This window comes from Schistocerca americana, chromosome 10 (assembly GCF_021461395.2).
Source record: "Schistocerca americana isolate TAMUIC-IGC-003095 chromosome 10, iqSchAmer2.1, whole genome shotgun sequence".
In the NCBI taxonomy this organism is placed as follows: Eukaryota; Metazoa; Arthropoda; class Insecta; order Orthoptera; family Acrididae; genus Schistocerca; species Schistocerca americana.
The window spans coordinates 119,385,235-119,401,304 of record NC_060128.1 but is presented as its reverse complement, the minus strand read 5'-3'; the positions used below and the strand labels follow the sequence as shown (position 1 = coordinate 119,401,304).

The following is a 16,070-nucleotide window of genomic DNA, read 5'->3' as shown; positions in this document are numbered from 1 at the left end:
GGGAATGAAGACATGCAAAATACGAGGGTGTGTTGAAAAGTAATGCCTCCGAATTTTTCAGTTCTCAGTATCGGGAGAAATATTACATGTCACGCATATTACTCAGTTGACTTTACCACTTCGCTAATACAAGTTGCAACCCTCTGCCGCGAGAGGTCTCCAAACTGTAGCATGTAATGTAAAAATGTCAGTGAATGCACATAGAGCATCCTCTCCTTTGATACGACAGTGCCAGGCCACACACAAGTGCTGCAACAATGTGATGCATTAGGTTCACTGTCATCAATCATCTTCCATACAGTTCTGATTTGGCCTCACCCAATTTTCATCTGTTTCCAAAATTTAAAGAACACCATCAAGCACTTCACTTTAATAGTGATGAAGCAGTGTAAGTTGAGGTGCCACTGACAACAAAGTCAAATATTCTACTGCGACAGTACCAACACATAGCAAAGCACCTTGGGACCAATTTCCATTTTTTTTTTTTTTGCTATTTACCTCCTTATACACGACAGCGAGTCAAAAATTATGTACACTTTTCATTCTACCGTTTATTAACATGAAGCTAGGGGTATTCAATGCACATCATTTTTCTATGTACTCTCCCTCCTCCTCAATGCACTTGGCCCAAAGGTTATCGAGCTTACATATTCCTTCCAAATAAAAAGTATGTGGTTGATCGTGAAGCCACTTTTGCACCATATTTCGCCCGTCCACATCTGAGGCAAATTGGCAACCACACAAAGCATCCTTGAGTGGCCCAAACAAGTGAAAGTCACGTAAAGAAAGGTCTGGGCTGTAGGGAGGGTGTTCCAATACCTCAAATTTCATCTTGTTGATGGTTTCAATAGTGTGACGGACCGTGTGTGGCCATGCATTGTCATGCAACGACGACACCTTCTTCAACAGAAAACCTGTGTTTGGTGTGAATTGTTGGCTTCAGCTTCTTGCCAATAATTCACTATAAACCCCCCCCCCCCCCCCCCCCCCCCCCCCCACTGTTGACAGTCGTTCCCTTTTCCATGAACTCTGCCAGTGTGGGCCCTTGTGAGTCCAAGAACACAGTTAACATAATAATCCATCATCAGACAGAAATTGTGCAGCGGGTGAGAACAGCAGTTCAACAATTGCCACAATGTTCTGCTCGACAACATGCTGTTGCATTGGGGATTTCAGATTGCAGTTTGAGGAGGATTGTCCAAAGCGATTTGAAGTTCCATCCTTTCAAAATAATGATTGTTCAACAATTACGCCCAGCAGACTACACCTACCGTCAAAATTTGTGTGAGCAAGCGCTTGTTCAGATCCCTCAGAATGCAGCTTCCCTCAGTAGTGACGAGGCACATTTTCATCTTAGTGGGTGCGTGAATAACCAAAACTTTCGCTACTGCGCTGAAAATAACACCTGAATTATTCATGAAAGTCTGCAACATTCTCCTAAAGTGACAGTGTGGTGTGCCATATCACAATTTGGGATCGTAGGACCTTACATTTTTGAGGAAGGAGTGACCATGACAGTGAATTCAACATGTTATGTTTCAATGTTGCAAAATTTCCTGCAACCCAGAATGGACGAAATTGTGGAAGAACATGGATTGGGGGACATGTGGTTCCAACAGGATGGAGCTACTGCTCACACAGCTCAAATTTCACTTGGTGTTTTGAGAAAAATGTTTCTGGGCCGTCTTGTCTCTTTGAGAGATGATGTTGGGTGGCCTGCATGGTCACCAGATTTGAGCATTTGAGACTACTTTCTTTGGGGATATCTGAAGAAAAAAGTTTTCAAAAGCCACCCTCATGCCCTACCAAAGTTACAAGAGCGGATTACTGATGTAGTAAATGCCATACCCCGCGATATGTGTGCAAGAGCTGCTCGAAACTTCAGGGATTGTCTACAATAATGTATTGATGCTAACGGCAGCCATCTTGAGGTCATCATTTTCAAAACTAAATGAATGTAAAATGGTATATTGTACTAATTTAGAAAATAAAAACATTTTTTCTCTATACATCCAGATTTACTTTTATTGCTCCTTAAAAAAGGTTAGGCAGTTCTGCCGCTCCCTGTATATGGGGTCCCAGAAATCGCAGAAAGAAACTGTTGTGACTGGCACTTGCGTATAGAAGGTAGCCACCGAGGTACCTGACAGGTGAGCAGAGAACCAATGTTTGATTCTCAAACACATTTTGTATTTTTTTTATTTGTGGTTTTTTTTTCAGTAACGTAATTGGTACAAGAGTTAGTAAAATAATCAGTAAGGAATAATAACAAGGCAGGCAAATTTCTCAAATGACTTGGATTAGTGAAGGACTAAAATTGTAAGCCTTGTTATATTCAACAATTCTGAATAATACTGCTGTGAATTCATCAGGAGGGACTACAGACAGTCAACCATGCGATGCTTGTTTACGATGAGGCATGATGCAGAACTTTATTTGACATTTCAGAATTTCAGTGTGCTCCCTGAAATCCAGCAGGAACTGTACAACCATGTGGATGCAATAATTCATAGCGTAATTCACGATCAACTTTCAGCACTAATTTTTGCGACAATGCTATTGTATGTGTGGTATGAATTAAAATTAATTAATGAAAAAGAAATACTGTATTTTGAAATGTAAATGAGGTCTGTTTTCAGCCAAATCTTTAGAAGGAAAAATGTAGTTGCATTAAGATTGCAACCGTGAGACGTCTTGATGCTGCAGGTATATTTGTTTCAGATGTTGATATTACAGTTACCATCAATGCAGTTGTTTGAAGGAAAGTGAGGATGTGTAGCAGAGTGGGTGACAGAGTCGTCGTAAGGTAACCAGTATTAAAATTTTAATTCTCTACTAGTCCAAGTCGTTTGAGAAATTTATTTGCTTTCCTCATTACTATTCTTTATTGATTAACTCTTCTATATCCACCAATGTTGATACAGGGAAAAAAAAGCAAACTGGACAAAGCATTTGGGATTTGAACACAGGTTTTCTCCTCCCCAGCTAGATGCCTCCACCACTACATCACCGTTGCTTTTGTTGAACAGCATTTATGCGTACATAAGCAGTATCCTTGATTACCAGAAAATACTCATTTTCAGATGCCATGTATAATTATGAAAAATACCCAGTTTTCAATTATCTATTGATCCTGTCATTTTCAAGCCAATTAAGACATGAACTTTAGGGGTGGTCTTCTCAAAAAACCGTGTATGTGAGGAGGAGGAGGAGGAAGGGGGGGGGGGGGGGGAGGAGAAGCCAAAATATCTTAAGTCTTTCATTTTAGATTGTACACAAGTGACCTCTCAAGTACAATATGAGATAAATGGGTTGGCAATGTCTTAGGACTTCCCCTGTGAGTAGCAGCGAGACAATGTTCAGTGAAGGACAAGTACGGCAATGTGAAATTTTGGAGTGAATGGGACTTCCGCTGAAATTATCAGAGCACACACGATGCTAGCATTCGGATCATGTTAAATGCCGTGTCAGAGGGAGGAAGTTTCACCATAAATTTGTTTTATTGTATGCTGAACTGTTGACTAGCACAGATGGCTAGTTTACCTACATAAGCTATCACATGGTGCAAGATCCGCAGCAAGTTGTTTGATGGCAAAATGTCTGCTTCTGGTGCAGATGTTTGTTGTAACAATTGGCAGTTTCTTCAGCATAACTCCTCCCTACACATATCAATTAAAGCCATAATGCTTTTTTTACTTCACTGGACACAAGTGCAACAATTGAGAGGCACTTTTGAAGTCAAGTTCCATTCGAGTGCCTTCCTAGTGTCCTCACATTTGGGGGTGTGCTCCTGACATGCAGGTCATAAAATCAGATGCGAACAGGAGTCGTGATGGGCAGCAGAGGTAGCATTTGGATAATCTTACAAGGAATTTAGCACCAGAGCTATCATCCAAAAATGTGTAAACCTCCCTACACGCAAACAGCATACAGTAGACCTCTGTTATTTCGAAATCAGATATCTGAAAACTCAGTTAACCCATACTAGCTGTTCAGTCCCTGTCGAATTACTTCAAAACATTTACTGCTTAAACTGAATTTCAGACAACTTCTATTACAAACTAAAATCACATAATCCATATCTTATTCTTCGCCTAAACTGAATGAGTACAGGGTGGTTATAATTAAACTTTGCTGCTGGAGAGGGGCCCATGAAAAACAAGTAACCATAGAGCAATGAAACTTTGTGGAAACATCTTTGTAATGACATGTGGAAGAGAGATAATAAATAAACTATTGAAAGGAACACATTTTAATTTCCTTGTGAGAGGGTAACATTTTTTAACTGCGTACCATGTTTACCTTCCACATTACAAATGTTGCTTGATGTGACAACCACCTGCATTCACAACAGCCTGGAACTGCATTAGAGATTACTTTGCAGCTGCCTGAAACATCTCAGGTGGGATGTTGGGTACCTCCCCTGCTATGCTAATCTTCAACCTCCGGGTGTTAGCATCCCGTGATAAATCTGAAGTCTATTCTTTCATCAGTAAGAGGTTCAAGACAGAAAATAGAGACAAAAGTGGCAAGCTGTTCATAACATCATGTGGCCAGTCAAACACTAAGTAGTGGAGGAGTTAATATTTGAATGGTTCCAACATACGCTAACAGAAAATTCTATTGCCTGGCCACATGCTTCAAGAAATCACCCAGAAAAAGGGAACTTATTTGTGTGTGTTTCCTGAGGGCTGGCTACAGTGTTTTCAGGAAAGGCATAAAAATAGTACTGTCAGTGTCTGTGGGGAGGCACATGCAGTAAATGAGGAAGATGCCAATGAGTGGTCATGACAATTTAAATCCAAGATATCTCATTTGTATCATCCAAGAGATGTTTAATATAGATGAAACTAGCACTTTCTATAACCTGCCTGAAAAAATGTTAAATGTCAGTGGTGAAAAAAATCACGAATCAAAATGCAGCAAGGAGAGACACACAATGATCTTGTGTTGCAATTCAATGATTCTGAGAAGCACAAACCAACAGTGATTGGAAAATACAAAAATCAGACCACTGCTCAGCACATCAGTTCAATGATCTGTAACTACTACTTACCAGCTATGTAACACCACTAGCTGTCTGCAGTCATTGGACTGAGGAATAATCACCTCAATGAGAAGTGTAACTGCAGGTGCTGACTTGTTTAGGCTGCTGTCAGTGCAATTGAACTACAAGAAACAGTTGCACATTGGAATGAATTGCAAGCGGTTCAGAACATGTCTGCTACTTGGGATCCACTTACGACAGACACCATAACTAACTCTTAAGCAGGCCTGATAACTCCTCTGAAACTGAAGAGGAAACATATGATCCAGTACCTGAACTTATTCATAACATGGATACAACTTCGGATTCTGACATCGCTCTTATACAGGTTTACTACTGATTGGTGTACTCTCATACTGCGAATATGGAAGAACGTACACAGACAGATGACAACATCCATGTTGCTGAAGAGCCAGTTATCAATTCTGCTGAAGACACAGAAGAGAATGGTAATGTTTTACTGTCATCTTTTGAGGAGGAACAAGACGACATGACACTTGTCACCCCACACTGAAGTCTCCGCTACAGTTGCTGCTCTCGTGAGATCTGCTGCCACTTCTGATGTCTCCATGGGATTTCAAGCTGCACTGGATGTGGCATCTTGAGAAAGTGCCGTAATTTTATGACTAACGGTCTGACAAACAACAATTAATGATTTTAAAAAAATAATTTAGAGACAAGAATGTGTAATGGGTAAGGAATGCTGTAAGCTAAAATGTGTTCTCATTGGTGTGCTAAAGAACAGTATATGCAAATGCTTCTTAAGATTATCGTGTTTTGTATTACATGATACACTAATTCAGTAGGTACAGTATTGTTCCACAACATATATGTAATTATACAGTTTGGAAAAAAAAATAAGAATTTGACAATATATACATATACTTCCAAAGTTACAAAAAATACCAGAGATACTGTTGTACAAATATGGTGAAGATATACTTTTTCTTAGAGTTCATGAAAATAGAGCGCCTTCATTTGTTGGTTCCCGTAACAAAAGAAAAAGGTAACTCAATAGTTGTGTATTTCTACAAAAATAAATAAATAATAATGTTACTAATTCAAACTTCATTAAACCAAACTGGCTATATTTCAGTGTCTTGAAATTCGGTTAAGCGAGGGTCCACTGTAGTGGGCAATGGCACCTACTTGGGAGCAGTCACTTTTGTTGTCAAGTAAACTTGCAACAAATCTTACTCCATGTCAAACAAGCTTTACTGATCTGCTTGTATTTGGTAACCATACAAGGCACAGAGTACACAATAGATATTTTTGAAGTGGATGATGTGCTGAATATTTCAGCATTTGTGAAAATAGTTTTGTTTGAGTCACAGTTCGAACTACTTTCTTTGGTGGTTTCGTGGACTTTGCCAATTTTTGGAGTGCATTTCTAGGAATTTGTAATATTTCCAGTTGTGGATGCTGGTTGAGTGTTTGAACTTTTGTGAATTAGCCACAGTTAGTATTTGAATTCACCTGTGGTTTGACAAATAGTCAGGACACTATTTACTTGCAGCTGATAGTTCAGACATGACTTGGATTATCTACAGTCAGAACTTCATTTGCCACTGTTCCGGTGTCATTCCAAGTAAAATCGGTCAGGCTAACATTCATTTTCACAGCAACATTAGTAAATGGAACAAAGAGTCATACATATTTTAAATCACAAACTTCTATTAAGTCAGTACTGTTATACAAAACGTACCACAGCCTTTGAAAGAATAATTCAACATTTTAACAAGTAAATATACATATATATGTTTGCACAACATGCTGCAAAGGTTTGTGTCTGTTTCTGCTATGTATTCCAATTGTCCTGATATCACAAATAAGTATATTACTAAAAAAAAATTTCTATTTAAAAATTTTGCAAGTACCAACATTTACTTGTAACTCAGTGTTTAGAACATAGAAATTCTGAAGTGTTATGTATAGTGTAGTGGGTGGGCTCACGAGTCAGACTACTGACTTTAATAGTTTCAAGCATATCTGGTGCAGTACTTTGCTGTTAATAGCACTTTGGGCTAACAGTGAAGAGTATTGATGGAATTTGTTACGTTAAATTCTCGGTTAATTGCAAAAAAAATGGTTCAAATGGCTCTGAGCACTATGGGACTCAACTGCTGTGGTCATAAGTCCCCTAGAACTTAGAACTACTTAAACCTAACTAACCTAAGGACATCACACACATCCATGCCCGAGGCAGGATTCGAACCTGCGACCGTAGCGGTCGTGCGGTTCCAGACTGTAGCGCCTTTAACCGCTCGGCCACTCTGGCCGGCGGTTAATTGCAAACAATGAATCTTGGCTAAAGTAATTTTTAGTAGCTTGCCACTTCACTACCACTTATTTGTGCACTTACAGGAAATTGGGTGCAGTTGACCATTAATGGAAGTGAAAGCAGGGCCAAAGACAATAGTTTCACTGCACTGCAGATTGGCCATATTCCAGGTGGCAGTGTAATTTATTATTAACAATCTAGCAGTAGTGCAATAAGAGGCCCATTACTGGTGTTACTGCATACAATTGCATTACATCAAATTTCAAATGGAACTTACTTTCTGAATCCTCTTTCCATTAAACACCAAGTGCTGAATAAATCACAGTGGATGTGGGAGACATCAGTAATTTTAAAATCCAACAGCTCTGTGCAGGGAACAGAGGTATATACTGTCACAGGTTAGAAAACAATTGCACAATGTGATGTTCATTTACCTACAATGCAAGTGCAACTGCTGAACAAGAACAGCAAGCAGTGGGAGGTTATAGTGGAATTGGTAAGAAGGTTGCGGTTCAACACAAAGTTTTGCAATGCATGTGCTGATGTAACCTACACATGAGATGGTATTTATTATAATCTAAATATTGAAATACACTGTATTTCCAGGTAAAGTCATTTAGGCTAACATTTATTTTCACAGCAACAAAAATAAATAGAACAAGGAGTCATACATTTTTTAAATCACAAACATCTGTTAAGTCTCTGTAAGAACAATTCAATGTTCTTAGCAAATAAATAGATATATACATAGATCTGCACAACTTGCTGCAAAGCTTTATGTATGTTTATGCAATACATTGCAACAGTCCTGATATCACAGATAAGCATATTATTAACATTTATTTCTGTTTAAAAATTTCACACATACCAACAACATTAAGTACAAGAAAATATGAACCCCTTGAATTTGCACAAAAACGTGTGCTTAAGATATGCACATGTTGCAAAAGGACCTTAACTGGTTTCAATCTTTACTTTACTTTGAAACCCTTATAGATACACACTTGATATGCAAGAGACAAGATGCCGACTATTATCCTCCATCCCACTCCTGCTGTGCTACAAACCCTGTTGCTTTCTGTTCAACAAATAACAAGAATTTCTCCTCTCCAATATGGTACCAGTTTTCACTGAAATTCTACTATAAGAACAACAAACCACTTTCTTTATTACAGTTGTTGCATAAGAGGGAGGGAATAGGATATGAAAAAGTACCCTATCACTTCCTATCATCAAGTAATCAAGCAAAGGCAGAAAACTGAACGAAATTTTTGTAGGAATCTAAGATTTTGGCTGCAGATTAAGTCAGATAATTGACATGAAATCATGTGTTGCTATACAACACATATACTAAAGGCTACTGACATGTGGCATTTTACAATCTTTGTTTTTTCAAACCCCAAATACTGTTTTACATGGACAAACGTACAGTAGCAGCATTAATTATTCAATGGTACACATACTATTAGTATGAACCTTGTATGTAAACATTAGTTTTATTTTCATAACAACTGTCCAGTGTGTCAAAATATCAGTACTGGTGTCACAGGGTATGTAGCACTTTGTTTTACTTGCTGAACTATGAAGCTAAGTCAGTAAGTATCTGCACTTCTGCTCTATTTATCTTTAGGCTGCCTCTATGGCTTTGCGTGCTCACCAGCCACTACACTGCACCATCGCCTTCACCTGTGATAGGTTACAGCATCATTACATCTGCTTTGTACTGTTGCAACATAAAGAAGTCTGTGACGCTCTGTTTGCACCGTAGAAGAACAGCGTTCCATCCGTTTTTTGTGGTCTGAAGGTGTACCAGCAGTGGCAATTCGTAGAAGATTGTCAGCATAAGATGGGGACAACGATTTGTTCGAAAGTGGTTGGTTGAGTGTGAAGGACAAAGAAAGAGTGAGTTGTCCAGCTACAGCCACAACTATGCCAATATTGAATCAGCCCATCAAATGACTGCTCATCATGTGGCAAACCATATACAGATTAGTTATAGCACACAAAATCGTACATAATGAGCCCAACTTTCACAAAATCGGTGTTAAAAAAAACTCTATGAAGAGCACAAGTGTAACTACATGAAAATCGGTCGGCACCATCATGCTAATGAAAGTGAAAAATTTCTGAAATGAATGGTCCTCTTAAAGATGATTTAAGTGGCCACCGATTCAGCTCCAGTCAACAGGCAAAAGAAACAGTGCATACATGGCTTATTGTGCAATCAAATACCTTTTTTTCAGAGGGTATCACAAAGCTTGTGCAATGATGGACTAAGTGCACTGAAAAGCAGGATGATGATGTTGAAAAATGATATCAATAAAAATTTTGTACTCTTGTAATAAATTATAAAAATTGACTGTAGATACTCATGACTTACCCTCATATATATGAATAAAAGAAAACACTACCTACCATAATTTCTAAATTCTGTAACTTCAGACAGCCTCAATCTTATTTAAAGAACATGATATTCAAAACAAAGGTTAGAAACTACACCAAGAAGAACTATCTGCTTTTAGTAGTTTCAGTAACTGAAAAATTATAGAAAAGCTAAGAAAACACAGAACAGTAGAACATTTTTTTTTCCTACATTACTTTCAGGAAATGATAAAACGGTTCCATCAATTAGGACGAGAGCAAATGTTTTTTCCATCTAATTTGGTGACCCCAGGGCATGACAATGAAAAGGGAAAGACTTGGGGTGAAGGGTGATGAAGAACTAAAAATACCTCTGCGATCAGGTCCAGTAGACCATGGGATGCAGCACCGCTGGCTGCTATTCATGCACATAAAAATTTAATGTATGCCTTTTTCTATATATTTCCATCCCTGTTAGCTCATTGTAAAATACTTCTGGAGTTACATTTCTTATCTATAACCGGCTGCAGCTCATAATTTGTATTCTGGAATTTGATATGGTGTTTAGAGATGCAGCATCAGCCTTCTCATACTGAAAATCACAGCGTTCACAATAATCAATTTAGGAAAACCACTGGAAGCTTAACTTGGATTGTCAAATGAGAATTGAAACCTTGCTCCTCCAAAATTAAAACAAGTGTATGAAAGACTGTGCCATATTGCTTGGACCTGTTTACAATCTTCAATATAATCACCAATCCAATCTGTGCGTTAATGTAGTTTCTTTCTGGAAAGTTAACCTATATCATATCAACACATCAAGAAATAATGCTTAAAAATGGGAGGGGGGGGGGGGGGGTGTTCTTTAATTTCTGCCAGACTTAATCCCTTGGATTTCAACACTAAATTATATCTTTGTTTGAAAGTTGAGGCTTTAGTTAACCTTCCGGCCTTGTTATTTGTTTTCTGTGATTAAACTGTTGATTTGTCTTCCTCCACTCCCTTCTAAGATAATGTTTCCAGAAAGGTAGTCCATTTCAGATATAGCCTATAGCTTTTATTTTCATTTCTTCTAACCCAGTTCACTCATGATAACTACATAAAATGCAACCTGTATGTTATACTGACCTGAGGGGAATTTCAAGAAACAGTTTTTTACTTTCCATGTGCCCAACATGTTATCTGACGTTTAAATATACGCATCTAGCACTGTTTCTCATTTTATTCCAAAAGATTATGAATGAAATACAAGCCACACAACAACTGCTATTCAAGTACCAATGCAGCCATAGAAGTTTTTATATTCTGACTTACATTTCAATTTGGTATGTGGTGGATGTTTGTCGACACGTTTGAGAATGAGCAACACCACAAACTAGCTAGTAGTGCATAATAAAGTACTGTTTTAAAAGGACAGACTGGTAGAAATAATGTTCTTCAAATTCATTATTACCAACCCACTACTGTAGATTAATGCTCTACTTTTTGTTGTTGTCCAAAATAAGATTTTTAATGGCTAGTGAAACACCCTTAACACGAGCATTTTAAAGCATGTGGAAAATTACAACATCGCAAATCTTACACAAATTAAAATATTTTTATTTATTTTTTCTGAAGGGAAGATGAAAGCAAAGTGTCCATAGCAAGAACACACACCCCAGAAATTGCCGTAATTTGCTATGTGACTGCAGAGTTTCTTCAAGTCATGAAATGCATCATCAATTCACAAAGGAAACAGGAAGTTTCAACACATGTGAAAAATATGCGTACTGACACTTGACAAGCACACGTTATAAGAGACCTGCTTGAGAAAACAGACTTACAAAATTTCTAATGCATGTCACTCTACGACATCTCTCTTACCTTAGTAAAATTTTGCCTTTGTTCAGCAACTGCCTCACTTTCATACACTATCAGTATGAACTGAGACTTTTTTCTTTCCCCCTGTTTCAGCTCTCAATTCTCACCTGTCTATTGCTTATTGATAGCAACAATAAAAGTGTAAGTGTAGAAAACAATTCTGAATTTTTAGCTTTTCTCTCATTTTCTATAGGCCTGTCAAACTTGTAGTTACTAGTTATAACATATTCCATAAACTGAAGAGAGATTCAGGCATCAGTTTCATCAGAAACAGGGAAATCAGGTGATAGTGGTGTGTCTGGAGTCGATGTAGCAGGAGAGCTTTCGGTGGGGGAGCTTTCAGCTGGTGATGTGGTGGTGGGAGACTCCGAGGACTCATCTTCTGCAAGTGCTTGCTGCATCTCCCTCTGCCGCTTCAGGCGGCGCTTCACCGCCATCACACCTGCAAGCACAAGAGGTAAACAAATTTTTTTGCAGCAAATGGACTATAAATAAAATGAATGAAATAACAACAGCAGATGGAAGGACGTTAGTGTACAGGAAAAGCAGAAAAAATCAACTGCTCATCTAATAATAAACAATAATTACAGCAGCAACAACAACAAGTGTGAGTTTTGTCAATCCCCATCTAGTGCGTCCCCAAGTGGTGGATATGCAAATGCCCGATAGATATGCAGGGTAGGTGGGAAATAAAATACCACCCATGGACCAAAATAACAACCGAAACCCATGCTGCGCCTGACTTGGAGCAAGTGGCCGTATGGTCAGCATCTGTTCACCACGAGGTGCGGCTGTAAACATGCTTGAGGAACTCACAATCCCTGGTTCTACACCACTGGCAAAAGTCAAAAAATTGATGACAGGCAAACATGACTCATACAAGTGAAGGCAGAATTACCTCAGGTGGACAATCCACCCACACTGATGTGGCAATCAAGCATTTGGATTCTCAAGAGCTTGGACTTATACAAGAGATCAAGTTGGAGTGCTCTGATAAACTTCCATGAAAAAGCGCACACTTATATTGGCGCTCTCAACATTCAGGCACTCAATTGAGCAAGAAAACTAAATAATCTCACAACAGAACTCATGAAACATAAAATCCAAATTCTCGTCTTTCGAGAAAGATGTTTCACAGATTCAGCAACAATAGACTACAACAATCACAAAATCTTCAAAAATGGAACAAACAAGAAAATTGGCAAAGGAGCGGCACTATTTGGCTCATCGTAAAGAAAAAATTTTGGATTCAGTATGAGATGTGAAACCCATCAGCAACTGACTTATGACCTTAAGAATTAAACACACAAACAGAAATTGCACTTTTATTAATGTACATGCACCAATTAAAGGGGACAGTGAAACAAGAGTTTCAATACAAACTGAAAGATTCTGGGAAGAACTTTAAACAGAGAGGGCCAAAATTCCAAAAGATGATGTGAAATTCTACTCTGTGATTTTAGTGCCCGAACTGGCAGGGAAAACAAATACAAGAGGACAGTGAGAGACTATACTGCAGACAAATTCACCAATAAGAATCATACATGTCAGTTTAACTGAGTTACGTCAATGAAACAAACTAAAAATTGCGCCAACCTCACTTTGGAAAAAAAAAAGATATGGAGAATTTCAGATTGACCATGTGGCAATGTCATACAACTACAAAAAGGAATTCATGATTTGCAAGTATGCAGAGGTGCAAACATTGATTCGGATCATTATTTAATCAGAAGCAAAATTAAATTCAAGCCCCCTCCCAAAAAAAGAAACACATCAGTGAATCAAAAATTGGATTTACACAAAATCAAGGCTCTACAATAACAGAGAAGTCAGGAGAACAACCTACAGAAGATAGGGACAAATTTCAAACTAAAATCAGCCAAACAACGAAAGATCTGATCCTTCTTCACATAACCCAAAACACCCTTGCAGGACTCAAGAATGTGAGAGTGCACTAGAAGAAAGAAAAAAGGCATTTCAAAATTACAATTGCAACAAATCAGAAGAAACATAGAAGAAATTCCTCAAAGTTAGCAAACAAACATCCAAGATTTTAAGACAACTTCAAAACTTACAACACATGTGATTTATACAAGACCTTTGTAAATCAAATCAAAGAAAGCAGAACCTCTGCTATCAGAAACAAGGTGATAAATTAACCTTGACAAATAAAAAAACTGCCAGGAACAAGCCACATATTTTTCACAGCTTTTAAACTGTCCAGAACCCAAAGAGAGATTCCTATAATTACATCCAGAAATCACAACAGAAAGTTTGTTCCCACCAATGTGATAAGAAGTTTACTCATACTTAGAGAGAGAGAGAGAGAGAGAGAGAGAGAGAGAGAGAGAGAGAGAGAGAGAGAGAGACAGAGAGAGAGAGAAAGAGAGAGAGAGAGAGAGAGATCAGGGGAGGACAGAATTGTAGCTCAACTTATGCAAGTTTAGGATCAAACTAACTCAAAGAAAGTACACAAATATTCCAGAACATTTGGCAATTTGGCAAACTGAAAAAATGCTCTATGATTGGAAGATTTCTCTAATCTATCCACTACATAATAAAGGCCACAAATCAGATATAAACAACTATAGAGGGATCTCTCTCTTATCAGTTGCCTACAAAATCTTTTAAAGTTGTCTTATCAAGTTGAATAGAGCACAGAAGCAACTAGAACCAAAATTAGCAGAATATCAAACAGGCTTCAGACCCAACAGATCATACCCAGAACAAATTTTTAACCTCAAAATTATATTCAAAATGCGAGCCCTCACAGAAAAACCTCTAGTTTGTACATGTTTCGATTTCAAAAGGGCGTACGACGAATTAACATGGGCCTTCACTATTTCAAATTTTAGAAGCGAAGGGACTGGATCCCAAAACCTGAGACCTCATAAAGCCAACTCTATCTGGAACAAAATCTAAAGTAAAATTTATGTGGAAATCTCAGAACCTTTTGACAAGAAAACAGTAGTGACAAAAGGAGATGGACTCCCTCCTTTCTGTTCAACGTTGTCCTAGAAAGTGTTATGTTAGAATGGGAGGAAGAACTCATGAAACTTTGGTTTTGGGAGCCAATACTACAGGGTTTTCCCAAAAAAGACCTCTACATACCATACCCTGCATTTGTGGAAGACCTGGCGCTACTTACAGAGGGTGAACAGACAGCTGTCAAATAGCTCAAGGTACTTAAAGATTGTGCATAAAAAGTAGGGTTACAAATCTCAGTCTTACGTTCAAAGACAGAAATCGCGAGTGTGACAAAAAAGGTAGAATCAACAGGTTCCCATACTTTAAATACACAGGAGAATTCATCAAACTGACAGGCCTTGAAAAATCTCACAGTAAAAGTCAAACAAGCATCTACAACAAAAAAATCCACATCAAGACAGAAATTACTAAACCAACAGTCCTCTACACGAGTGAAACACTGATGCTTAACAGAATGATCATTAGGAAAATTTCAGGATCAAGACATACTTAAGAAGGTTATGGGCTACAATCACTCCAAACAACAGTAAAGTGTTCAGACATCAAAACTGGTATTAAGAAAAGGCAAATGTAACTCTTTGGTCATCTAAATAGACTACCAGAAAAGTGACTGAAAGAAAGGATAATAGATTATGGAACATCACACAAGATCTAAACACCTCGAGTCAACAAAATTCGAAAGGACCTAAAAAATGCAAATGTAAGACCAACCGACATTTTAGAAACAGACACCCTCAGACATGAAGCAGGCAAAGGTGGAGTTAATTAGAGCATCCAAAACACACACACCTCAGACCAAGGTGGCTGGAAGAACATGAACAAGCCTTCTCATAAAAAATGAAAGCCTACTGGAACAACAATAAGAACCTAAAGAAAAGTTGACAGAGTTATTTGCTTAACGTCTCCCATTTATTGGGAGAATCTGGTAATAATAATAATAACAATAATAATCTTTATCTCTCAACAGTAATTTTAAATTCTTTGACATTATTATTTTTTTTATAATTTGCATATACTGTGTATGTTGTTTGTCACTGTAAAAATAAGCAAACTGCTCACATACACCATGCTAAATATTTAACAAAGTTTGATTCATCATTGCCATTTGTAATCAACTTGCATCACTGAAACCTAAAAATAACAATGACACCTATGTAGTTATAAACATGGTAAAGTAAGTACTAAACAATGGAAATCTCAGAATGGATAATAACAATATTATGAAAAGTATAGTTCAGGTTGGAATATCAACAATATTATGAAAAGGATAGACTGCTACCAGACAGGCACGATGAAAAGACTGTTTTTACACACACACACACACACACACACACACACACACACACACACACACACACACACTACCTCAAGCCAGACTGTAGCGTGGCCAGAGTGCAGCAGTTGTGTGTGGTGTAAGGTGTGTGTGCTTGCTTGCTTTTGTGTGTGTGTGTGTTTGTGTGTGTGCGCCTTTTTTCTGAAGATGGCTTTGGCCAAGAGCTAATATGTAACAGTCATTTCATTATGTCTGTCTGC

At 38.0% G+C, this 16,070-nt stretch overlaps 1 protein-coding gene across 3 annotated transcripts in view; it reads right to left on the bottom strand.

Annotated features, from left to right (window-relative positions):
• Positions 1-7,865: 7,865 nt before the first annotated feature.
• Positions 7,866-16,070, bottom strand: part of LOC124552516 — a 41,508-nt gene continuing 33,303 nt past the window's right edge. For 2 of the 3 annotated variants that reach the window (XM_047126809.1, XM_047126810.1), the window contains one exon: positions 7,866-11,991. In XM_047126809.1, coding sequence (XP_046982765.1) covers positions 11,798-11,991 — 194 coding nt within the window. In that variant the 3' untranslated portion in view covers positions 7,866-11,797. The remainder of the gene's footprint in view (positions 11,992-16,070) is intronic. The other variant, XR_006967925.1, reaches the window with a different exon arrangement.